Source organism: Theropithecus gelada, chromosome 6, assembly GCF_003255815.1.
Source record: "Theropithecus gelada isolate Dixy chromosome 6, Tgel_1.0, whole genome shotgun sequence".
NCBI lineage: Eukaryota > Metazoa > Chordata > Mammalia > Primates > Cercopithecidae > Theropithecus > Theropithecus gelada.
Window position 1 is genome coordinate 70,622,949 of NC_037673.1, and position 26,503 is coordinate 70,649,451.

The 26,503-nt window shown below is 37.9% G+C and overlaps 1 protein-coding gene across 1 annotated transcript in view; it reads right to left on the reverse strand.

The window, feature by feature from the left end:
- The window catches only part of ANKRD31 (ankyrin repeat domain 31), a 160,681-nt gene that overhangs the window by 45,941 nt on the left and 88,237 nt on the right, over nt 1–26,503 (reverse strand). The window contains exons 15-16 of the mRNA XM_025388455.1: nt 20,071–20,208; nt 19,081–19,223 (exon numbers count right to left, since the gene is read on the reverse strand). Coding sequence (XP_025244240.1) covers nt 19,081–19,223; nt 20,071–20,208 — 281 coding nt within the window. The remainder of the gene's footprint in view (nt 1–19,080; nt 19,224–20,070; nt 20,209–26,503) is intronic.

Below are 26,503 nucleotides of genomic sequence, written 5' to 3' on the forward strand. Positions count from 1 at the left end.
GAAATATACAACAGGTTATTGTAAACTATAGTCACCCTACTGATCTTTCAAACACTAGGTCTTATTTCTTCTATCAAACTGTATGTCCATACCCGTTAATCAACCTCTCTTCATCCCCACCCCAACCCATACTTTCCAGACTCTGGTAACCACCAATCTATCTTCATGAGTTCCACTTGTTTAGCTCCCAAACAGAAGTGAGAACCTGCAGTATTTGTTTTTCTGTGCTTGGCCTATTTCCCTTAACACAATAACCTCCAATTCCATCCATGTTTCTGCAAATGACAGAATTTCCTTCATTTTTATAGCTAAATAGTATTCTGTTGTGTATATATACCATATTTTCCTTAACCATTTATCCACTGGTGGGCACTTAGGTTGATTCCATATTTTGGCTATTCCATATATTGGCTAATATTAAATATACCATATTTTCCTTAACCATTTATCCACTGGTGGGCACTTAGGTTGATTCCATATTTTGGCTATTGTGAAGAGTGCTCCAATAAACATGGGAGTATAGATATTGCTTCAATGTATTGGTTTTCTTTCTTTTGGATATATACCCAGTAGTGGAATTGCTGGATCATATGGTAGTTCTATTTTTAGTTTTTCAAGGAACCTCTAGTTTTCCATAGTGGCTATATTAATTTACATTCCCACTGACAGTGTATGAGAATTCACCTTTCTCCACATCATCACCAGCATCTGTTATTCCCTTTTTGACAAAATCCACTTTAATTGGGGTAAGATGACATCCTTTGTGGTTTCGATTTGTATTCCTCTGATAATCAGTAATGCTGAGCATCTTTTCATATACCTGTTAGCCATTTGTATGTCTTCTTTTGAAAAACATCTACTCAGATCTTTTACCCATTTTAAAATCAGACAATTTGCTTTTCTTTTTTTTTTTTTGGCTGAGTTGGTTGAGCTTATATATTCTGGTATTAATCTCTCCTCAGATAGCTTGCAAATATACTCTCCCATTCTGTCAATTGTCGCTCCCATTTGTTGATTATTTTATTTGCAGTCAGGTGAATAGCTTGCAAATATTTTCCCCCATTCTGTAAGGTAATTTTCTATATTTTATAGATGATCTTCATTCCTTTTCATTCTTTTTTCTCTGTGTATTTTCAAGTAGCCAGTCTTTGAGCTCACTGCTTCTTTCCTTTGCTTGATCCATTCTGCTGCCAAGAGTCTCTAACAAAATTTTCAGGTCAGCAAATGTATTTCTCAGTTCCAAGATTTCTGTTTGGTGTAAAAAATTGTTTCAATCTCTGTCATATTTCTATATTAAATTCATGAATTTCTTTTCTGTGTTATCTCGGAGATCACTGAGTTTCTTTTAAACTGCTATCTTGAATTCTTGGTCAGAGAGTTCACATATTGTTGTCTCATTAGGGTCAGTCACTGGTTCCTTGCTTTGTCTGTTTGAAGAGATCATGTTTGCCTGTTTGCTGCTGCTTCTTGTAGATGTATGTCTATCTTTGCTTTGAAGGATTATTTATTCTAGTTTTCTCTATCTGATTTACTTTGCTATTTATTGCATATGTTTGATTAGAGATTCTTCGTAATTTACCTGTTAATTTTCTTTCATTTATTCCATCTAGTTCTCTGCTTTCTTTTCAGCACCAGCACTTTATGTCCAGGTTTGACTTAGTTGAAGAACACAGAGTGTCACCTGTCTCAAATGGGTAAGGTCCCAAAGGAGACATCCAGTAGTGTAGAAAGGCTGGCTAAGGGGTTGTACCCAAGAAAACTGTGGAATAAATCTTCTACAGAAGGCAGAAGGTGGTGCTGCTGAACGGTCACTCTGATTTGGCATCTCCTTTGGCCAAGTTATAGAGTGGAGTTTCCAGGGTTGGCAATGGTAGTCCCACCTCTGCCCCACCCTAACTTTGCCTCTGGCTGTTCTCAAGAATATTTTTCCCTTCATGCACTCCCAATGCTTCCTGTGGGTTGAAGGAGGGACAGGTCTCCTGCCAGAAAACCCAAAATGGTGGAGAAACTGGTTGTCCAACTCAGTTTCACTTTATTCAGCATAGAAGCTGTGATCTGGGGGGAAGTTTTCTGTGTGCTTACTACTCGGCAAATTGAAGAGAGGGGTATGGCAGACATACAAGTCCAATTATCTTACTGCCTTCTGCCTGCTTGGAGTTTTTTCATATCTCTGTGGCCCTGGGAACTGTTTCATCTTCATATTTGAGTTACGGGGTATTACTGGTGAAAATCTTGGCACTGTATATTTGTTTTTGGCTTTCTGTGCTAAGGAATAAAGTCAGCTTGCTTCCATGTCACCATTTTGGAACCAGAAGTCACTGCCTTTTTATTTTCTTAACAGTGTTTTTGAAGAACAAGTTTTTAATTTTTATGAAGTCTAATTTATCAATATTTATCACTTAGAATTCATGTCCTTTATGTCCTACTTAAGAAATCCTTGCCTACCTCAAAATCACTGTTTTCTCTTATGTTTTCTTCTAGGAAATTGTAACTCTTACATTTAGGTCTGTGATCCATTATTTATAATGGATATGCAATATTTGTACATCTTTATGGGAACTATGTGATATCTGGTTACATGGATAGAATGTGTTATAAACTTCCTTTTTAGCACTGCTTTAGCTATTCTTAAGTTTTGGTATGTTGTATTTCAATTTTCCTTTCTTTCAAGAAATTTTTTATTTCCTTCTTAGTTTCTTCTTTGACCTAATAGTCATTCAGGAGCATGCTGTTTAATTTCTATGTATGTGTACCATCTCCAAGTTCCTCTTGTTATTGATTTCTAGTTTTATTCCATTGTGGTTTGAGAAAATATTTGATATGATTTCACTTTTTAAAAATTTGTTGTGATTTTTTCTGTGTCCCAACATATGGTCTATCCTGGAGCATGTCCCATGTGTTCACAAGAACAATGTGTATTCTCTAGCTATTAGATGAAATGTTCCGTAAATGTTCATTTGGTCTAAAATTCAGCTTAAATCCAATGCTTCTCTATTAGTTTTCTGTCTAGATAATCTATCCTATGCTGAGATTAGAGTCTTGAAGTCCCCAACTATTATCGTATTGAATTATATCTTTTAGATCTAATAATTTTTGCTTTATATATCGGCATGCCCCAGTGTTGGGCACATATGTGTTTAGAATTATTACATCCTCTTGCTGAATTGATCCCTTTATCATTACATAATGACCTTCTTTGTGTATTTTTGCTGTTTTAGACTTAATGTCTGTTTTATCTGATATAAGTATAGCTACTCCTGCCTGCTTTTCATTTTCATTTGCATTGAATATTTTTTGCCTTCCTTTACTTTCTGTCTATGTGTCTTTATAGGTGAAATGAGTTTCTTGTAAGCAGTGTATCATTGGGTAAATTTTTCCTTTTTTAAAGAAATCCATTCAACCAGTCTATATTTTGTAAGTGGAAAATTTAATCCTTTTACATACAAGGTTATTATTTATATGTGAGGGCTTATTCTTATTTTATTAATTGATTTATGGTTTCATATATCTTTTTTCGATTTCTTTCTCTTCCTTCCTTCCTTCCTTTCTTCCTTCCTTTTCTTTCATTTATCATTGAGGTTTGGCGGTTTTCTGTAGTGGTAACATTAAAGTCCATTTTCTTCCTTATTTGTGTTTGCTCTACCAGTGGGTTTTGTTTATACTTTCATATGTTTTGATGATAGTAGATATTATCCTTTGCTTCCAAGTGTAGGGCCAGTCTAGTTGTGATGAGTTTCCCAAGCTTTTGCTTGTCTGGGAGACTTTATTTCTTCCTCATTCATGAAGGACAACTTGGCTGAACATAGTGTCCTTGGTTGACAGTATTTTTTTTTCTTTTATCACTTGGAATATATCATCTTGTTCTCTCCTGGCCTGTAAGGTTTCTGCTGAGAAATCCACTGTTAGTCTGATGAAGGTTCTCTTAAGTGACTATATGTATTTTTCTTGCTACTTTTAGAATTTTCTCTCTCTGACTTTTGACAGTTTAACTATAATTGCTGTAGAGAAGACCCTTTTGAATTGTCTCTATCTGGGGATTGCTTTGCTTCCTGTGTCTGGATGTCTAAATCTCTTGCCAGACTGGGGAACTTTTCAGCTATTATTTCATTAAATAGATTTTCTGTCCCTTTCATTTTCTTTTCTCCTTCTAGAATGCTGAAAATTCAAATGTTTGGTCACTTCATGGTGCCCCATATATCATGTAGCCTTTGTTCACTATTTAAAATTCTTATTTTTTTATTTTTATCTAACAAAGTCATTTCAAAATACCTATCTTCAAGTTCTGAAATTCTTTCTTCTGCTTGATATAGTCTATTGTTGAAACTTTTGAATGCATTTTGTGTTTCATTATATGAATCCTTCAGTTCCAGAATTTCTATTTGGTTCTTTTTTTTTTTTTAAACAATATCTATCTGTTAAATTTTTCATTCATATCCTGAGTTTTTCTTATTTCTTTGTATTTTTAAAAAAATTCTCTTGAATCTCACTGAGCTTCTTATTATTTTGAACTCTTTTGCTGGGACTTTATGAATTTCTTTTTCACTGGAATTTGTTGCTGGAGAATTATTGTGTCCCTTTGGAGGTGCCATACTTCCTTGCTTTTTCACATTTCTTGTGTCCTTACATTAACACCTGTGCACCTGTTCTAACAGCTACTTCTTCAATTTTTTGAATTTGCTTTCATAGAAGAGGACTTTTTCCTAAAAATGTGTTCCTATTGTGTTGCCCGGGCAAGGCATTTTGGCTTTGATTCTAGATATGTGATGTAGTGTGGTTTCTATAGGATTTCTTTACTTGTAAATAGTGTCAGTGGTGTCTGTAATTTCCTCAGTGGTTTAGGGAGCAACTGTTAGTGGGAGCTGTGGAGAAGTTTTTCTGAAGACAGGGACACCAGGTGGGCCAGTCCTCTAGTCCCATGGGTGACAACAGTGGACTGAGCATGCCTGTCCTTGGGCCCCAGGAAGGTATATGCTGGCATCAGTGTTAGTGAATCCAGGTGGACCAATTCTTGGGCCTCTAAGCAGCTTGCTTGGGTGCTGGCAGTAACAGTGGTGGGTTTTGCAGGTGGGAGAATCTTCAGGCCCCTGGGCAGTGAGCATGGCATGGGTGATGGCAGCAGCAGTGGCAGGACAATCCTCTGGCTCCCAAGCCATCTATGCTGCTGTTGGTGGCTATGATAGGAGGGGTGGGCCAGTCCCCAGACCCACAGGTGCTATCTCTGAGTGAATGCTAGCTACAGTGATAGTGGTATGTTGGATCAGCCTGTCCTTAGGCCCCCAGGAGGAGTGCTCTGGTGCCAACAAGGGTGGATGGGGCATGGTGATTCCCCCACCCCGGTATGGTGTGCTCAGGCCCTGAGGGGTGTGGCAGATGGAGAATTGGGCTTGGGGGCTACGATCCATTTTAATTTTATATATACAAAGTTTTGATTTTATATATGATGAAAATTAAGGGTTCATTTTAAAAAATGGAAATCCAAGGATTTCAATTCCATTTGTTGAAAGAGTATACTTTCTGTATTGAATTGCCTTTGCACCATTGTTAAAAATCAACTGATTGGGAGGTCGAGGTAGGCAGATTAACTGAGGTCAGGAGTTCAAGACCAGCCTGGCCAATATGGTGAAACCCCATCTCTACCAAAAATACAAAAAAATTAGCTGGGTGTGGTGGTGTGTGCCTGTGGTCCCAGCTACTCAGGAGCCTGAGGCAGGAGAATCACCTGAACCCAGGAGGCGGAGCTTGCAGGAAGCAGAGATTGCGCCACTGCACTCCAACCTGGGCAGCAAAGTGAGACTCCGTCTCAAAAAAAAAAAAAAAAAAATCAACTGAGGACATATATGAGGGTCTATTTCTCAATTCTTTTATTTTGTTCAATTGTTCTACAAGTAAAACTCAGTGCTCCTGAACTGCGGATGATTTTTGTCCCCTAGGATAAATTCAGGAATGTCTAGAGACATTTTTTGGTTGTCACAACTAGAGAATATGGGTGCTTCTGGCATCTAGTGAGTAGAGGTCAGAGAAGCTGTGAGACATCCTATAAGTACAGGACAGCACTCTTTAAGAAAGAAATATCCAGCCCCAAATGTCATTTATGTCAAGGTTGAGAAATCCTAATCTAACTTATGCTAGTAACATACTGTCTTGATTACTATAGCTATGGAATACATATCTTCACACTATAGGTAATATAAATCCTCCAATATTATTCTTTTTCAAATTTGTCTCAGCTATTTTAAGCTATTTTGATTTCTCTATCAATTTTAGAATTAGCCTAACAATTTCTACAAAAATTCCTGTTAAGACTACTGTATTTGTACTGAATCTATATCAACTTGGGTAGAAATGACACGTGAAAAATACTGAGTCTTCTAAGCCACACAATATATCACTTCATTTATTTAGGTCGTCTTTAATTACTCTCAACAATGTTTTGAAGTATTCAGTGTAAAGGTGTAAAGGTCTTGGACATATTTAGTAACATTTATCCCCAATTATTTAATATTTTTGATATAATGATAAATGGTATTTTAAAATTTTCAACTTCCAATTGTTCATTGCTGGTAAGGAGAAATACAGTTGAGTCCTTGTTAGATTCATTTATTAATTCTAGTAAATTATTTTATCATGTCATATGAAATAGAAGCAGTTTTTCATTGTCATATTACATGAAACAAAGACAGCTTTACTTTTCACTTTCCAAATACATGTGTGTCTTTTATTTATTTTTCTTCCATTACTGCACTGGCTAGAAACTTCAGCATAATATTGATTAGAAGTTGTGAGAGCACTACATGTTCTCACTCATAAGTGGGAGCTGAACAATGAAAACACATGGACACAGGGAAGGGAACATCACACACTGGGGGCTGTCAGGCGGTGAGGGACTAGGGGAGGGATAGCATTAGGAGAAATACCTAATGTAGATGATGGGTTGATGGGTGCAGAAAACCACCATGACACGTGTATACCTATGTAACAAACCTGCATGTTCTGCAGGTATCCCAAAAGTAAAATAATAATAATAAAAGAAGTGAGGGCGACATCTTTGTTATATTCTTGATATTAGGGGAAAAAATTCCATCTTCTACCATTAAGTCTGATGTCATCTGTAGGTTTTTTGACGGTGCTGTCTATCAGATTGAGGAAGCATACGTCTATTCTTGGTTTACTGAGCTTTTTTTCTTTTAATCATGAATGAATACTAACTTTTTTGAAGTGCCTTCTCTGCATGTATTGAAATGAAGTAGTTTTTCATTTTTAATCTGTTAATTTGGCAAACCACATTGATTTTGGAATAATAAACTAATCATATTCTGGGACTAACTCCATTTGGTCATGTAATATTTGTATGTATATATTACTGGATTCAACATGTTAATATTTTAAGGATTTTTGCATCTGTGTCCTTAAAGGATATTGGTCTGTAGTTTTGGGTTTTTGTAATGCCTTTGGCTGGTTTTGGTATAAAAATAATGCTAGCCTCATAAAATCACTTGGGAAGTGCATCCTTTTTACTTTTCTGGAAGAGTTTGTGTACAGCTCATTTGTTTCTTCCTCAGTTATTGGTAAAATTTATCAATGAAACTACCTGCACCTGCAATATCCTTTTTGAAAAGGTTTTTAAACCACCAACTCATTATCTTTCTCATATATAGGGTTATAAGGGCTATTTTTTTCTTTGTGGGTAAGCTTTGGTAGGTGCTTTCAAGGAATTTGCCCATTTTATTTAAGTTGTTAAATTTATTGGCATAAGGTTGTAATAATAATCCCTTTTTAACTTTTTATTTTCTGTGTGATCTATAGTGATGTCCCCTAATTCTTGATATTGGTAATCTATGTCTTCTTTAGGTCTTGTTTAAAATCTGGCAAAAGGTTTATAAATTTTATTCGTCTTTTCAAAGAATAACTTTTGCATTTGTTAATTTTCTCTATTGTCTGTTTTATATTTCATTGATTTATGTTGTCTCTACTTATTTTACTCCTCTTTTGTTTTTCAAGCTTTGTAAGGTCAAACCTGAAGTCACTGAATTTATATTTTTTTCTTTTTCTTTTTTTTTTTTTTTTGAGACGGAGTCTCGCTCTGTAGCCCAGGCTGGAGTGCAGTGGCCGGATCTCAGCTCACTGCAAGCTCCGCCTCCCGGGTTCACGCCATTCTCCGGCCTCAGCCTCCCGAGTAGCTGGGACTACAGGCGCTGCCACCTCGCCCGGCTATTTTTTGTATTTCTTAGTAGAGACGGGGTTTCACCGTGTTAGCCAGGATGGTCTCGATCTCCTGACCTCGTGATCCGCCCATCTCGGCCTCCCAAAGTGCTGGGATTACAGGCTTGAGCCACCGCGCCCGGCCCTGAATTTATATTTTTTTCTAACATAAGCACTGAAGTTTTACATTTCCATATAAATACTAGTTTCATTAAATCCCATAAATTTTGATATATTAATTCAGTTCAAAATACTTACTAATTTCTCTTGTGATTTCTTCTGTGATCCATGAGTTATTCAGATGTATACAGTTTAATTTCTAAATATGTTGGGATTTCCTAGAAATCTTTTGGTTACTAATTAGTCATTGCATTTCATTTTGGTGAAAGAACATACTTTGTATGATTTCATGTATCTTAAATTTATTAAAACTTGTTTTATGGTCCAACATGTGGTCTATATTGGTGAATGTTCTGTAAGCTCTTGAAAAGAATAGATTTTCTGCCATTGTTGTTGGCATCTTCAACAAATGTCAAGTAGGTAACACGGCTGATAATATTGTTCAAGCCTTCTATATCCTGGGTGTACACTTCACAAATCATTTATTAAAAGAATTGCAGTCTCCAACTATAATTGTGAATTTGTTTATTTTCATTTCCATTCTATTTATTCATGTATTTGAAATTTGTTTTCTTGTTCACACACTTTTAGAATTGTTATGTCTTTCTGGTGAACCATCTGCTTTATAATTATGAAATATGTCTCTTTATCCCTGGAAATATTACTTGCTTTAAATTTTACTTTGTCTTATGTTGCTGTATTAATCTGTTTTCACACTGCTATAAAGAACTGCTCAAAACTGGTTATTTATAAAGGAAAGAGGTTTAATTCACTCACAGTTCAGCATGGCCAGGGAGGCCTCAGGAAACTTACAATTATGGCGGAAAGCAAAGGAGAAGCAAGGCACCTTCTTCACAAAGCAGCGGAAGGAGAATGAGCATAGGAGGAACTACCAAACACTTATAAAACCATCGGATCTAATGAGAACCCACTCACTATCATGAGAACAGCATGGAGGAAACTGCCCCCATGATCCTATTACCTCCAGCTGGTCTCTTCCTTGACATATGGGGATTATGGGGATTATAGGGTATTATAATTCAAGATGAGATTTGGGTGGGGACACAAAGCCTTAAGCATATCAGTTACCAAAGCCACTCTTTCTTTTGATTATTGTTTGCATAGCACATGTTTCTCCATAAACTTAATTTACTTATAACTTATCTGTGCATATGCACATACACACACACACACAGAGAGAGACAAAGACAGAGAGAGAGAGAGAGAGAGAGAGAGAAAGAGAGAGAAGAGGAGAGAGGAGAGAGGTTTGTTTGTTTGTTTTTCTTTTTAGAGATAGGGTCTCACTATGTTGCCCAGGCTGGTCTTGAACTACTGGGCTCAAATGATCCTCCCACCTCAGCCTTTCGAAATATTGGGATTACAGATGTGAATCACCATGCCTGGCTATGTGCCTTTATGTTTAAAGTGAGTTTATTGTATGCCACATTTAATTGAGTATTGCTTCTTTATCCAGTGTATCTCTGCTTTTTAATTGGAGCATTTAGGTCATTTATATTTAAAATGATTATCTGTAAGGCTGGGTTTAAATCTACCTGGTTGATTTTTGTTTCTAATAGTCTCATTTTTCTTTTTGTTACACCTAGCTGGCATCTGCTACAGAACTGATTGCTTGCTTGGGGTGTAGGGAAAAACTCTCACACATGTGGTCACAGAAGTCTTCTGTGTTGACTGTCGTTATTGAGAGACTAGGAAAAAACATAGTTTGAGTTCACATTTTTTCCACTCACAATCTTCCTTGACATCATGATGCAAAATTCAACTGTGAGATAAAGGATGTCCTATGTGCTGTCATACAACTTTGCCAGAAAAATTAGGCCAATAAAACAAACTTTATTCAGCATATTGCTATTCTAGAAATTAGTATACATTTCAATTAGAACCTAAATATAACACTGTTTAGAAAAGAGTTAACATAGAAGGCCTGAAACTGTCATCCTGACAGACTGCTTGCAAGGGTGGCCATTAGCTGGCACCTGTGAACTTGGATTGTAAACAGTATACTACACTGATATAAAACACTGCCTGATAAGGGTGGCTCATTGTGCTTAAACTGTCTACACAAGCAATGTGGTTTATGCTTCTGGGAGTTTGGGATTTTGGTATGCGATAGGCAAAGGGTACCTACAATAAAATCTTGAGCACTGAATCTCTAATGAGCTTCCCTGGGTGGAACCATAACATATATATTGCTACATTTTCACTGCTGGGGGAAGATTAAGCTCTTCATGAGGAAGAGAGCATAAGAAAACCTTCACATTGATACCTCCAGGTTCTACCTGTGTCTTTTTCTGTTATGATCTGGATGTGTATCCTTACTACACTGCTGTAATAAACCTCAGCCATGAGTACAACACACTAAGTTCTGCAAGTCCTAACAAGTCTCACATGTGTGGCTCTTCATGAGGAAGAGAGCATAAGAAAACCTTCAAACTGATACCTCACAGGTTCTACCTGTGTCTTTTTCTCTTATGATCTGGATATGTATCCTTATTACACTGCTGTAATAAATCTCAGCCTTGAGTACAACATACTAAGTTCTGTAAGTCCTTCTAACAAGTGTCGAAAGGTAGGGGTGAAGCTGGTGACCTCCAACACAAACACAAATAAGAAAATTAATTTCCTTTTTCTTTTATGTGGCATTCTTCAGGCTAACGTCGAAAAACCTGATTTTCCCACTATGAAATTTTGATCGTTAAGTGGTTTCACTTTATTTATTTATTTACTTATTCATTCATTTATTTATTTATTTTTCTGAGATGGAGTCTGGCTCTGTCGCCCAGGCTGGAGTGCAGTGGCGCAATCTTGGCTCACTGCAAGCTCCACCTCCCAGGTTCAGCCATTCTCCTGCCTCAGTCTCCCAAGTAGCTGAGACTACAGGCACATGCCACCACACCCGGCTAATTTTTTTTTTTTGTATTTTTAGTAGAGATGGGGGTTCACCGTGTTAGCCAGGATGATCCCAATCTCCTGACCTCGTGATCCGCCCACCTCAGCCTCCCAAAGTGCTGGGATTACAGGCATGAGCCACCGCACCTGGCCAAGTGGTTTAAGTGGCCTTTTCCCTCTACAGAAAACCAGCAGGTTCATCACTTTAATAATTCTGTTTGCTTTCTTCCATTTTGTGACCATATGATCTTGATAATTTGTCTGTTCTTTTTAAATTTAAATACTGTAAAGGCCAAAGGGCTTCTAACATGGTTTGGCTTTGATTCCCCACTCAAATTTCATGTTGAATTGTAATCCCCAGAGTTGGAGGTGGGGACTGGTGGGAGGTGACTGGATCATGAGGGTGGTTTCTAATGGTTTAGCCCCATCCCCCTAGAGCAGTCTCTTGATAGAGTTCTCACAAGATCTGGTTGTATAAAAGTGTGTAGCATCATTCCCTTCCCTCTCTGTCTCCTGCTCTGCCATGTGAATAAGGGCCTACTACCCTTCACCTTCCGCCATGATTTTAAGTTTCCTGAGGTCTCCTCAGCCATGCTTCCCATATAGCTTGCAGAACTGTGAGTCAATCTAAACTTTTTTCTTCATAAAGTACCCAGCTTCAGGTAGTTTTCTATAGCAATGCAAGAACAAACTAATACAGTTTCTTTTAGCCAAAAGAAATCACATTAGACATTAGCCCACTCACTCTGGTATATTCTTAATCATTGATTCACATCTCTTAGCAAATCATAAATTCAGTAATAACATCCTCCACATGGCTAGGTGTAGGATGAAAACAGCAAGAATATCCTTTCACAAAATTAAATTAAAAAGTTGCCAGGCTTGTAAAATATATGGAGACGGATAAATAGATATCAATGAGGGATCCAAGGAATTTTTTATATTGTTCTTGATGGTTTCCTTAAGTATTTTTTCAAACCAATAATTATTACTGAGGAGGTTCCAAGATGGCCAAATAGGAACAGCTCCAGTCTATAGCTGTGTGAGCGATGCAGAAGACGGGTGATTTCTGCATTTCCAACTGAGGCACCGGGTTCATCTTACTGGGGCTTGTTGGACAGTGGGTGAAGCCCACGGAGCATTTCCAACTGAGGCACCGGGTTCATCTTACTGGGGCTTGTTGGACAGTGGGTGAAGCCCACGGAGCATAAGCCAAATCAGGGCTGGGCATTGCCTCACCCAGGAAGCACAAGGGGTTGGGGATTCCCTTTCTCAGCCAAGGGAAGCCATGACAGACAGTACCTGGAAACTCGGGATACTCCCACCCTAATACTGCGCTTTTTCAATGGTCTTAGCAAACGGTATACCAGAAGATTATATGATTATATAATCACATATGATTACATGAGCACCTGGCTCGAAGGGTCCCATGCCCATGGAGCCTCACTCACTGCTAGTACAGCAGTCTGAGATCGAACTGCAAGGCAGCAGCGAGGCTGGGGGAGGGGTGCCCGCCATTTCTGAGACTTGAGAAGGTAAACAAAGCAGCTGGGAAGCTCGAACTGGGTGGAGCCCACCGCAGCTAAAGGAGGGCTGCCTGCCTCTGTAGACTCCACCTCTGGGGGCAAGGCATAGCTGAACAAATGGTAGCAGAAACTTCTGCAGACTTAAATGTCCCTATCTGACAGCTTGAAGAGAGTAGTGGTTCTCCCAGCATGGACTTTGAGATCTGAGAATGGACAGACTGCCTCCTCAAGTGGGTCCCTGCCCCCAAGTAGCCTAACTTGGAGGCACCTCCCAATAGAGGCTGACTGACATCTCATATGGACAGGTGACCCGCTGAGATGAAGTTTCCAGAGGAAGGATCAGGCAGCAACATTTGCTGTTCTGCAATATTTGCTGTTCTGCAGCCTCTGCTGGTGATACCCAGGCAAACAGGGTATGGAGTGAACCTCCAGCAAACTCGAACAGACCTGCAGCTGAGGGTCCTGACTGTTAGAAGGAAAACTAACAAACAGAAAGGACAGCCACATCAAAACCCCATCTGTACGTCACCATCAACAAAGACCAAAGGCAGATAAAACCACAAAGAGGGGAGAAATCAGAGTAGAAAAGCTGAAAATTCTAAAAATCAGAGCGCCTCTTCTCCTCCAAAGAAACCGAGCTCATCGCCAGCAATGGAACAAAGCTGGACAGAGAATGACTTTGACGAGTAGAGAGAAGACGGCTTCAGATGATTGGTAATAACAAAATTCTCCGAACTACAGGATGTTCGAACCCATAGCAAAGAAGCTAAAAACCTTGATAAAGGTTAGACAAATGGCTAACTAGAATAAACAGCATAGAGAAGACCTTAAATGACCTGATGGAGCTGAAAACCATGGCATGAGAAGTACATGACATATGCACAAGCTTCAGTAGTCAATTCGATCAAGTGGAAAAAAGGGTATCAGTGATTGAAGATCAAATGAATGAAATGAAGTGAGAAGAGAAGTTTAGAGAAAAAAGAGTAAAAAGAAACAAACAAAGCCTCCAAGAAATATGGGACTATGTGAAAAGACCAAATCTACATCTGATCGGTGTACCTGAAAGTGACAGGGAGAATGAAACCAAGTTGGAAAACACTCTGCAGGATATTATCCAGGAGAACTTCCCCAACCTAGCAAGGCAGGCCAACATTCAAATTCAGGAAATACAGAGAATGCCATAAATATACTCCTTGAGAAGAGCAACTCCAAGACACATAATTGTCAGATTCACCAAAGTTGAAATGAAGGAAAAAATGTTAAGGGCAGCCAGAGAGAAAGGTCGGGTTACTCACAAAGGGAAGCCCATCAGACTAACAGCGGATCTCTCAGCAGAAATGCTACAAGCCAGAAGAGAGTGGGGGCCAATATTCAACATTCTTAAAGAAAAGAATCTTCAACACAGAATTTCATATCCAGCCAAACTAAGATTCATAAATGAAGGAGAAATAAAATCCTTGACAAGCAAATGCTGAGAGATTTTGTCACCACCAGGACTGCCTTACAAGAGCTCCTGAAGGAATCACTAAACATGGAAAGGAACAACTGGTACCAGCCACTGCAAAAGCATGTCAAATTGTAAAGACCATTGATGCTAGGAAGAAACTGCACCAATTAACCAGCAAAATAATCAGTTAACATCATAATGACAGGATCAAATTCACACATAACAATATTGACCTTAAATGAAAATGGGCTAAATGCTCCAGTTAAAAGACACAGACTGGCAAATTGGAAAAAGAGTCAAGACCCAACAGTGTGCTATATTCAGGAGACCACATAGGCTCAAAACAAAGGGATGGAGGAAGATCTACCATACAAATGGAAAACAAAAAAAAAAAAAAGCAGGGGTTGCAATCCTAGTCTCTGATAAAACAGACTTTAAGCCATCAAAGATCAAAAGAGACAAAGAAGGCCATTACATAATGGTAAAGTGATCAATTCAACAAGAAGAGCTAACTATCCTAAATATATATGCACCCAATACAGGAGCACCCAGATTCATAAAGCAAGTCCTTAGAGACCTACAAAGAGACTTAGACTCCTGCATAATAATAATGGGAGAATTTAACACCCCACTGTCAACATTAGAAAGATCAACGAGACAGAAAGTTAACAAGGATATCCAGGAATTGAACTCAGCTCTGCACCAAGTGGACCTAACAGACATCTACAGAACTCTCCACCCCAAATCAACAGAATATACATTCTTCTCAGCACCACATCACACTTACTTCAAAATTGACCACATAGTTCGAAGTAAAGCACTCCTCACCAAATGTAAAAGAACAGAAATTATAACAAACTGTCTCTCAGACCACAGTGCAATCAAACTGGAACTCAGGATTAAGAAACTCACTCAGAACTGCTCAACTACACGGAAACTGAACAACCTGCTCCTGAATGACTACTGGGTACATAACGAATTGAAGGCAGACATAAAGGTATTCTTTGAAACCAGTGAGAACAAAGACACAACATACCAGAATCTCTGGGACACATTTAAAGCAGTGTGTAGAGGGAAATTTATAGCACTAAATGCCCATAAGGAAAGATCTAAAATTGACACCCTAACATCACAATTAAAAGAACCAGAGAAGCAAGAGCAAACACATTCAAAAGCTAGCAAAAGGCAAGACATATCTAAGATCAGAGGAGAACTGAAGGAGAAGGAGACACAAAAAACTCTTCAAAAAATCAATGAATCTAGGAGCTGGTTTTTGGAAAACATCAACAAAATTCATAGACTGCTAGCAACACTAATAAAGAATAAAAGAGAAAAGAATCAAATAGATGCAATAAAAAAATGATAAAGGGAATATTACCAACAATCCCACAGATACAAACTACCATCAGAGAATACTATAAACACCTCTATGCAAATAAACTAGAAAATCTAGAAGAAATGGATAAATTCCTGGTCACATACACCCTCTGAAGACTAAACAAGGAGGAAGTTGAATCCCTGAATAGACCAATAACAGGCTCTGAAGGCAATAATTAATAGCTCACCAACCAAAAAAAGTCCAGGACCAGACAGATTCACAGGCTATTTCTACCAGAGGTACAAAGAGGACCTGGTACCATTCCTTCTGAAACTATTGTAATCAATGGAAAAAGAGGGAATCCTCCCTAACTCATTTTATGAGGCCAGCATCATCCTGATACCAAAGCCTGGCAGAGACACAACAAAAAAAGAGAATTTTAGACCAATATCCCTGATGAACATCAATGCAAAATCCTCAGTAAAATACTGGCAAACCGAATCCAGCAGCACATCAAAAAGCTTATCCATCATGATCAAGTTGGCTTCATCCCTGGGATGCAAGGCTGGATCAACTTACGCAAATCAATAAACATAAACCATCATATAAACAGAACCAAAGACAAAAACCACATGATTATCTCAATAGATGCAGAAAAGGCCTGTGACAAAATTCAACAGCATTTCATGCTAAAAACTCTCAATAAACTAGGTACTGATGGGACGTATCTCAAAATACTAAGAGCTATATGTGACAAATCCACAGCCAATATCATACCGAATGGGCAAAAATTGGAAGCATTCTCTTTGAAAACTGGCACAAGACAGGGATGTCCTTTCTCACCACTCCTATTCAACATAGTGTCAGAAGTTCTGGTCAGGGCACTCAGGTAGGAGAAAGAAATAAAGGGTATTCAATTAGGAAAAGAGGAAGTCCAATTGTCCCTGTTTGCAGATGACATGATTGTATATTTAGAAAACCTCATCTTCTCAGCCCAAAGTCTCCTTAAGCTGATAAGCAACTTCAGCAAAGTCTCAGGATACAAAATCAATGTGCAAAAATCACAAGCATTCCTATACACCAATAACAGACAGAGAGCGAAATCATGAGTGAACTCCCATTCACAATGGCTTCAAAGAGAATAAAATACCTAGGAATCCAACTTACAAGGAATGTGAAGGACCTCTTCAGGAGAACTACAAACCATTGCTCAACGAAATAAAAGAGGACACAAACAAATGGAAGAACATTCCATGTTTGTGGATAGGAAGAATCAAGATCGTGAAAATGGCTATACTGCCGAAGGTAATTTACAGATTCAGTGCCATCCCCATCAAGCTACCAATGACTTTCTTCACAGAATTGGAAAAAAAAACTACTTTAAAGTTCACATGGAACCAAAAAAGATCCAACTTTGCCAAGAAAATCCTAAGCCAAAAGAACAAAGTTGGAGGTATCACGCTACCTGACTTCAAACTATATAACAAGGCTACAGTAACCAAAACAGCATGGTACTGCTACCAAAGCAGATATATAGACCAATGGAACAGAACAGAGCCCTCAGAAATAATAGCACACATCCACCCCCATCTGATCTTTGACAAACCTGACAAAAACAAGAAATGGTGAAAGGATTCCCTATTTAATAAATGGTATTGGGAAAACTGGCTAGCCATATGTAGAAAGCTGAAACTGGATCCCTTCCTTACACCTTATACAAAAATTAATTCAAGATGGATTAAAGACTTAAATGTTAGACCTAAAACCATAAAAACCCTAGAAGAAAACCTAGGCAATACTATACATAGGCATGGGCAAGGACTTCATGACTAAATCACCAAAAGCAATGGCAACGAAAGTCAAAATTGACAAATGGGATCTAATTAAACTAAAGAGCTTCTGCACAACAAAAGAAGCTACCATCAGAGTGAACAGGTAGTCTACAGAATAGGAGAAAATTTTTACAATCTACCCATCTGACAAAGGGCTAATATCCAGACTCTATAAAGAACTCAAAGAAATTTACAAGAAAAAATCAAACACCCCCATCAAAAAGTGGGCAAAGGCTATGAACAGACACTTCTCAAAAGAAGACATTTATGCAGCCAACAGACACATGAAAAAATGCTCATCATCACTGGCCATCAGAGAAATGCAAATCAAAACCACAATGAGATACCATCTCACACCAGTTAGAATGGCGATCATTGAAAAGTCAGGAAACAACAGGTGCTGGAGAGGATGTGGAGAAATAGGAACACTTTTTTACTGCTGGTGGGACTGTAAACTAGTTCAACCATCGTGGAAGACTGCGATTCCTCAAGGATCTAGAACTAGAAATACCATCTGACCTAGTCATCCCATTACTAGGTATATACCCAAAGGATTATAAATCATGCGGCTATAAAGACACATGCACATGTATGTGTATTGTGGCACTATTCATAATAGTAAAGACTTGGAATCAACCCGAATGTCCATCAATGATAGACTGGATTAAGAAAATGTGGCACATATACACCACGGAATACTATGCAGCCATAAAAAAGGATGAGTTCATGTCCTTTGTTGGGACATGGATGAAGTTGGACACCATCATTCTGAGCAAACTGTCACAAGGACAGAAAACCAAACACCACATGCTCTCACTCATAGGTGGGAACTGAACAATGAGAACACTTGGACACAGGGTGGGGAACATAACACACCAGGGCCTGTCGTGGGGTGGGGGTAGAGGGGAGGAATACCATTAGGAGATATACCTAATGTAAATGACAAGTTGATGGGTGCAGCACACCAACATGGCACATATATACTTATGTAACAAACCTGCACATTGTGCACATGTGCACATGTACCCTAGAACTTTTTTATTTTAATAATAAAAAAGTAGATTTTAATTAAAAATTTTATTGTAAAATAAATACTAACAAAAAAATTATTGAAGTCTATATTGCCTATCAATAATAATAAGAGTTTTCTCCTATGATTTGTCAAACAAAAAGATGAGTGTAAACATCTGAAGAATCTTGAGGTCGAGATTTGAAATTCAGTGTCATTGAAATAATGACCCTCATAATCTTTTCTTGCGATATTTTTACAATGGCTGCTTGACAAAGAAAAACAAAGGAGAAAAAGACACAACAAACACCCTGAAAACAAACAATTCATGTTTTTACTCCTAACCCACTGAGAAATTTTGAGTTAAAAAATCTAGCTGTCACACATATCATCACTATAATTAGACTCTTCTGTGCACAACAGCAAATTGTCTTAGACAATTAAAAATACAATGTATTAGATTTATGGCCTGTGTTTACTTTTACTCTCTTCTGACTTGCATGAATTTTGTGATGAAGAAATAATGGAAAAATGATTCATTAAGATACATAGATTTTCTAATCCATATGTATTATTGCATCTTCATTTGTAATGTGAAGCAGATTTTTAAAAAATCACTTGTTTTACAGAATCATTTTAGTTCTCAGTTTAAAACATCTTCATTTTCTTCATTCATTTTCATAAGAAATAGTAGTAAGATCTTAATGTGATGTGCACTGTACCTTTAAATGGTTGTTTGCAACAGCATCATGTAAGGGCAGAGTTCCATCTATATTTGCACAATTAACCTTAGCACCAGCTTTTAATAACTCTACAATTACATCAATAGATCCTTCATTAGATGCCTCATGAAGTGGTGTCCAACCTAAAAAAAGAAAAAGAAAAATAAATCCTGCTTCATGCAAATCAATACTCATGTAATATCTGTATTACTAAGGTTTTGTTGCATTAATGGAATATCCATATTGATTCATATACATATAATAAGTATTGAACAAGAAATAATACTAAAAAGTATGGGCTCAAAATTTATGTTTCATTTTTGAAAACAAATTGATCTCATCACAAACATTTGTTGATATAAGTGCCAAAGCAAAAGACTCACAGAATGCAAAACATAATGAGAGTAAATACTACTCATTTTGATTTGTTTCAATTCAGATATTAAAACGTCTGACTTTCCCATGTGTATCTTTGCATTGTCACATTTCTCTTTAAAATGACACCTGGTTTAATCAACCTTTGAGTTTTTCCCTGTGGAATTCTTCAGCTAAGATTCTTTTGTGCTTAAGCAAAACGTTGGGTAAATTTTTCAGAGTTTTAGAATAAAAATAAAGAGAGAAAAAAGGAACAGTACAAAAGGAGGAGAAAAGAGAAGAACGGATAGGAGAATGAGAAAACTCTGCATTCTGACCAAAGTTGCAGGATAAACTTGAGGCTTCCAAGGAAAAGGCCTAACTTCCTTTATTCCCCATTCTGTTTACCCTCTCTGATGCTCCCAAATGGATGTTAAAAACTGTTTCAAAGGAAAAGGGTCTATTAACAATGATAAATCTTAGTATTCAACTAAACACTAATATAATCTAAAAAATATTGTTCAAAGTTATCACTTACATATCAGCCAGGAACAAACTGGAGGGAGCAGGAGGTGTTGAAATGTGTATTTCAGTGAGTTCCAATTATTAAGGTAATTAAATTAAAAGGATCCAAACCTGCATTATCGTTTAGATTCACATCTGCTCCAGATTCTATCAGGGCTTTCACTAGGGAGAGATTTCCTTTTCTGGCAGCTAAATGAAGCCGGCTTTCCCCTCTGGCATTCCTCTTGTTGATCCCACCTGTTTTCATTCCTGTAAATTTGCCAAACAAGAGGTTTATTTTCTGCCAAGTGCTGATTGTTATAAAGGATCTTAGAAAATACGTAACAACTTCCTCAAAATATCACACTACACAGAAACTTATACCAATTAATGTTATCATTGCTGTTACTGTTTTAATATATAATTTGTGAAGACATAATAGAACATCTAAGCACATTACTTTGTATTCATTCTAGCAGTTGGTTAATCACTCTATCACTTGATCAAAACAAATTAACTTGCTTCAGTTCTATCTACACTCATCTCATTCTCAGTAGTCCTTTAACAATGATTATTTTTAAGATAAACTGAGATATTATAAAAAATCCTCTTTCTACAGCCATTCTGTATCTCAATGGGTGTATTCCTGATCACATAGGTGCCAAGTACCAAACTATGGACTATAGTTTTCTATTTTTCTTTCACAAAATGTGCTGTACAAGATCATTAACCAAAGATTTTGTTTTTTAAATCTCTTCCTTGCAATACAAGTTATACAGACTTAAGCTGGAACTAAGAGTAATGAACTGATCATGTTTTCCCCCTATTTCCTGCCAAAACCATGCTAAAATGACAGTAAAATAAAATGTAAAGTACCATATCAAAAAAAAAAAAAAAAAAGAGGAAACAATAAAGGACAAAGACTTCAACCAATTTGGGGGGATTAGAAAGTCACTGATGGAGAAGAGTGAACTGACTTGGCAGAGTGGGGAATGCTCCAACACAAGGGAATTGTAGAGAGAGAGCCTGACCTCAAGCCTGAACTCAGTCTGAACTCAAGCACTCCACACTTGGGCACATGAGGCACTACAGAAGGCAGGTGTATGGAACAGTGGGGGCAGGGGCTGGGCAGTTGGTTAATATCTTTTATATAAGATCTTTTACATAGAAAGGTTGGGACTCCAAGTTTCCTTCCCCAACCCTCAACTGACTAGCAACCACTCCTCTTATCCCAGATATCCAACCCAAAGCCAGGAACCTGAAGGTTTGTTTTCTATAGAAACTGCATCAGGGCCAGGCACAGTGGCTCATGTTTGTAATCCGAGCATTCTACTAAAAATACAAAAATTAGCCTGGCATGGTGGTGGATGCCTGTAATCACAGCTACTGTGGAGACTGAGGGAGGAGAATCACTAGAACCTGGGATGTGGAAGTTGCCCTGAACCAAGATTGAGCCACTGCACTCCAGCCTGGGAGACAGAGATAGACTCCGTCTCAAAAAAAAAAAGAAAAAGAAACAAAGAAACTGCATTAGAGAAGCTTCAGATTGAGATGTAAAGCAAAATAAATGGATACGGTGATGAAACAGAAAATATTTGTTAAATCAGTGGTATCAGCACCATGGAGGAAACTTGTTAGAAATGCAAATTCCCCAGTCTACTCCAAACTTACTTTGGAGGACAGACTAAAATGGCTCCTAATGATCCTCACCATCTGGTATTTATGACTTTGTGTACTCTTCTTCTCTTGAATAGCTTGCTTCTAACCAATAGAATATTTCAACACTGAGGGTATTTCATTTAACTGATTAGGTTAAAAGAGATTGTAACATTTTCTGTCCTGCTAGCAGACTTGCTGTATTGCCTTCAGCTTGTATGCTTTGATGATGCAAGTAGCCATGTTGGAGAAGCCCACCCAGCAAGAAACTGAGGATGGCCACCAGCCAATCACCAGTGAGAACTGAGGCCCTCAGCCAACCATCCTCAAGAAATTGAATTCTGCCAACAATCACATGAGCTTGAAAGTGTATCCTTCCCTAGCAGAGCCTTCAGACGAGACCCCAGTCCTGGCCAACACTTCGCTGCCTATGAACAATCCTGTTAGAGGTCCCAACTAAGCCATACCCGATTCCTGACCTACAGAAAGTATGAGATAGTAAGTGTGTAATAGGGCCAACTAACACACCTACTGAATCAGATTCTTTGAGGGTAGGGCCCAGCAATCTGTGTTTTAACAAGCTTTTCAGGTAATTCTGATGCAAACTAAGGTTTGAGAACCACTGCATTAAACTTTGGGATAATCTTCTTGCTCTACTTCCTAAATGTATATGGTTTCAGGGCAAGAGATAAAAAGATTAGAGAACTGTTCTCTAACAAATGGATTCTTGGGTTATATGAATCACAGGGAAGAATGACAGTCTCATTTATCTTTTCCACTGGCACCCAGACAAAAACATATTGCTCTTTAGAGATTAGCAATCCAAAATTCTTTATTGGAAGAATTAAAAACATATATATATATATATATGAGAGAATATATTTGAAAATTATAGCTAAGACTGTGGGACTGCAGACTGCAAGTATGAATAGAAAAATCTCTCCCAGCTGGGCACAGTGCCTCACACTTGTAATCCTTGCACTTTGGGAGGCTGAGGCAGGAGGAGTTTGAGACTAGTCTGGGCAACATAGGGAGATCCCATTTCTTAAAAAAATTTTAAAAATTAGCTGGGTTTAGTCCCAGCTACTGAGGGATGCTGGGGTGGGAGAAGCATGTGAGCCTGGGAGGTCAAGTTTGCAGTGAACTGTGATTGTGCCACTGCTCTCTAGCCTGCATGACAGACAAACCCTGTCTCAAACAACAACAACAACAACAACAACAACAACAACAACAATTCCCAAATAATTCTTACTGTGGATGGTATAAATTCTTGTTTCTGGTGTGTTTGCAGCAAAGAAGGTAGCCATGTAATACACATTTTGGAGGAAAAATTCAAAAACTTCTCAATGTTACTAACATCATAAGTTTGTACAGCATTGACTAAAAATTTAAAATAACAAAATCTGACAGAAATTCAAAAGGAATGCTAAACCTCTTCAAAAACTCCACTGTAGTTTGGAATCTGATATTACTATTAATAAGCATAATGCTATTAAATACTTAGATTTCTCTCCATTTTTATGTGACCAGTGTTTTCTTCTCGGAAGCTTTCAGGATCTTCTCTTTATTCCTGTTCTGAAATTTCAGTGAGGTGCCTTGTTCACTGTACAGACACTAAGTGGTACTTTCAATATGGAAATGCCTATCTCATTTCTTGTATTCTTTCTTTAATGATTTCTTCTACTGTTCACCCACTGTTCTCCCTGGATTTCCTAGAGTGATCTTTAATTTTCTTATCTTTTCTCTCCTATTTTCAGCTTTTTATTTTTTTGTCCTTAGTAGACTTGTAAAGCTTTGCCTTGTAACCCTGCTACAGATATCTATATATTATCTATTTATTTAAATTTCTGTTTTAAACAACTAAAAGCTCTATATTGTTCTCTTATTGTTCCCTCTTGTCTATAGCTTTTTGGGAAAAAAAATGTAGATGTTTCTTGATTCTTGTATAGTTTTTGTTTCTTTTGGGTTCCTTTGGTCTGCTCAGTTTACTTTGATATCTTTCACATTGGTGTTTTCTGCAAATACTTGTCGATCTTTGACTATCTGTTCATTCATATTTTAGTGAGGAAAACTAAAATCCTAACTGGAACTCTGTGGAGTGTGAGGGGAATGTGGCAGAACTCGGACATAGCTGAATTCACTGTCGGGTGATCAGCAGGAGGTAAGCCTGCCATTGTTTTAGGGAATCCCAGATGCCACTATCTAAAATTCTTATCTCTGGAACAGTTCAATTCTCTGCTCAAGTGGCTTACAGTCTGGTGGAATAATAGACATCTTAAAAATTACATTTAAATATGATTAAGTGCTGCTAGAGAGGTGTGAAGTTTCCCGTGGTAGCTGTAACAAATTACCACAAACTGGGTGACTTAAAACAACAGAATGTGTTCTCTCATAATTTGGAAACCAGAAATCCAAAATCAAAGTGTCAATGGGGCTGTACTCCCTGTGGAAGCTCTAGGAAAGAATCTTGCTGTGCCTCTTCTAACTTCTGATGGCTGTCAGCATTCCTTGGCTTCCTTGGCTGTGGCTACATTGCTCCTTTGCCTTCATCTCATCATCCCTTCTGTATGTTTCAAATCTCCCTTTCTTTCTCTCATAAGGACACAGTAATTAGATTTAGGGCCCGCCTGGATAATCCAGGATGATCTCCTTATCTTAGGGTTCTTAACTTGAAGAAGGTAACAGTCATGCTTTTACTATATAAGGTAATAGTCGAAAACTACAGGGATTAGGATAGGGCATGTTTTGGGGGGCTAGCATTCAACCTACTATAGGAAGTATGTATAAGAAGGATTTCAGTTTACATGAGAGGGGGAAAATGAAAGAACATTCATAGAGAATGCCTAATTCAATGTCCTTCCTACCTCTTGACAGTATGTAAATCAACAGTGAATAATGTTTAACCTGAAGTGGTCCAGCCTATTGTTTATGACAGAACTATCTCCAAGAACTATCAAAGGATGCTTAGCTTGTCCATACTGTGAAACATACACAGTTCATTCATCTGACATAAAACAAAATAATGGCTATGTTTCTTTAATTTCCCTTATGTTAAAAGGGCTGAATGGAAGTATCTAAAGAATCTGACACATTTCACGCCTGCTGTCCCCACTGAATATTCTTGCTGTCTGCAGTTTACCTTATCTCCTCTAATATGACAAATTAGAAGTCATAGACAGAAGTATGACATGAATATATTTAAAGATTATCGGATTCTCAAGTGGTGCCTTAACAACAAATATCGCTGAAATAGTCATATGTCAGTGAATAACTACAAAAAGAAACAATATATCTGAAAGTTTAGAAATTCCTTGAAGTAGACTGAATTGCTGTGCTTGATTTTGTAAACTTTAACCTCTACAATTATAGGAATACAAAGGTTGCAGGTCGTTTTTAAGAAACTTTGTTTTTCTCCGAAATTCTGAACTGTTTTGTGTTCTTGGCTATTAGCAGGCATGTGCATTTCTGACTTCGTTTTTTCTTTTATCTCCTCAAAATTTCTTATAGTTATTCCGTCTCCACTGATGTTATCAGTTAATTCCTCATCTGAAACAAACATTTTGCAATATCAGTGTTGTTGTTCTCCTACCTGGTTGTACAACCAGAAAATAGAATTTCTAACTTTTTTTTTTTTTTTTTGAGACGGAGTCTCGCTCTGTCGCCCAGGCTGGAGTGCAGTGGCCAGATCTCAGCTCACTGCAAGCTCTGCCTCCTGGGTTTAGGCCATTCTCCTGCCTCAGCCTCCGGAGTAGCTGGGACCCAGGCGCCCGCCACCTCGCCCGGCTAGTTTTTTGTATTTTTTAGTAGAGACGGGGTTTCACCGGGTTAGCCAGGATGGTCTCGATCTCCTGACCTCGTGATCCGCCCGTCTCGGCCTCCCAAAGTGCTGGGATTACAGGCTTGAGCCACCGCACCCAGCCGGAATTTCTAACTTTTTAAAGTTTCTGTTCCATGCTGGACTGTTTAAGGAAACGGAAGCTTTTAAAAATGTTTTTATGTAACAGACAAAAAGTTTGCTGGTTGCAGCTCTGATGGGAATACAGTAGATAGTTGAAACGAATAGAACTAACAATTTCCTGCTATCAAAATATTGTTAGGTTTCCTGATGCTAAATAAGTACTATATTAAAAAGCAACAGAAAGAGTGATAGAAATACTGTTTATTCAATCAATGGGAAAAGGATTCCCTATTTAATAAATGGTGATGGGAAAACAGGCTAGCCATATGCAGAAAACTGAAACTTGACCCCTTCCTTACACCTTACACAAAAATTAACTCAAGATGGATTAAAGACTTATAAACGTAATACCCAAAACCATAAAATCCCTAGAAGAAAACCTAGGCAATACCATTCAGGACATAGACATGGGCAAACACTTCATGACTAAAACACCAAAAGCAATGGCAACAAAATCCAAAATAGAGAAATGGGATCTAATTAAACTAAAGAGCTTCTGCACAGCAAAAGAAAGTATCATCAGAGTGAACAGGCAATCTACTGAATAGAAGAAAATTTTTGCGATCTATCCATCTGACAAAGGGCTAATATCCAGAATTTACAAGGAACTTAAACAAATTCACAAGAAAAAAACCCCATCAAAAAGTGGGCAAAGGATATGAACAGATACTTCTCAAAAGAAGACATTTATGCGGCCAAAAAACATATGATAAAAAGCTCATCATCACCAGTCATTAGGGAAATGCAAATCAAAGCCACAATGAGATACCATCTCATGCCAGTTAGAATGGCGATTATTAAAAAGTCAGGAAACGACAGATGCTAGAGAGGATGTGGAGAAATAGGAATGCTTTTACACTGTTGGTGGGAGTGTAAATTAGTTCAACCATTGTGGAAGACAATACAGTGATTCCTCAAGGATCTAGAACCAGAAATACCATTTGACCCAGC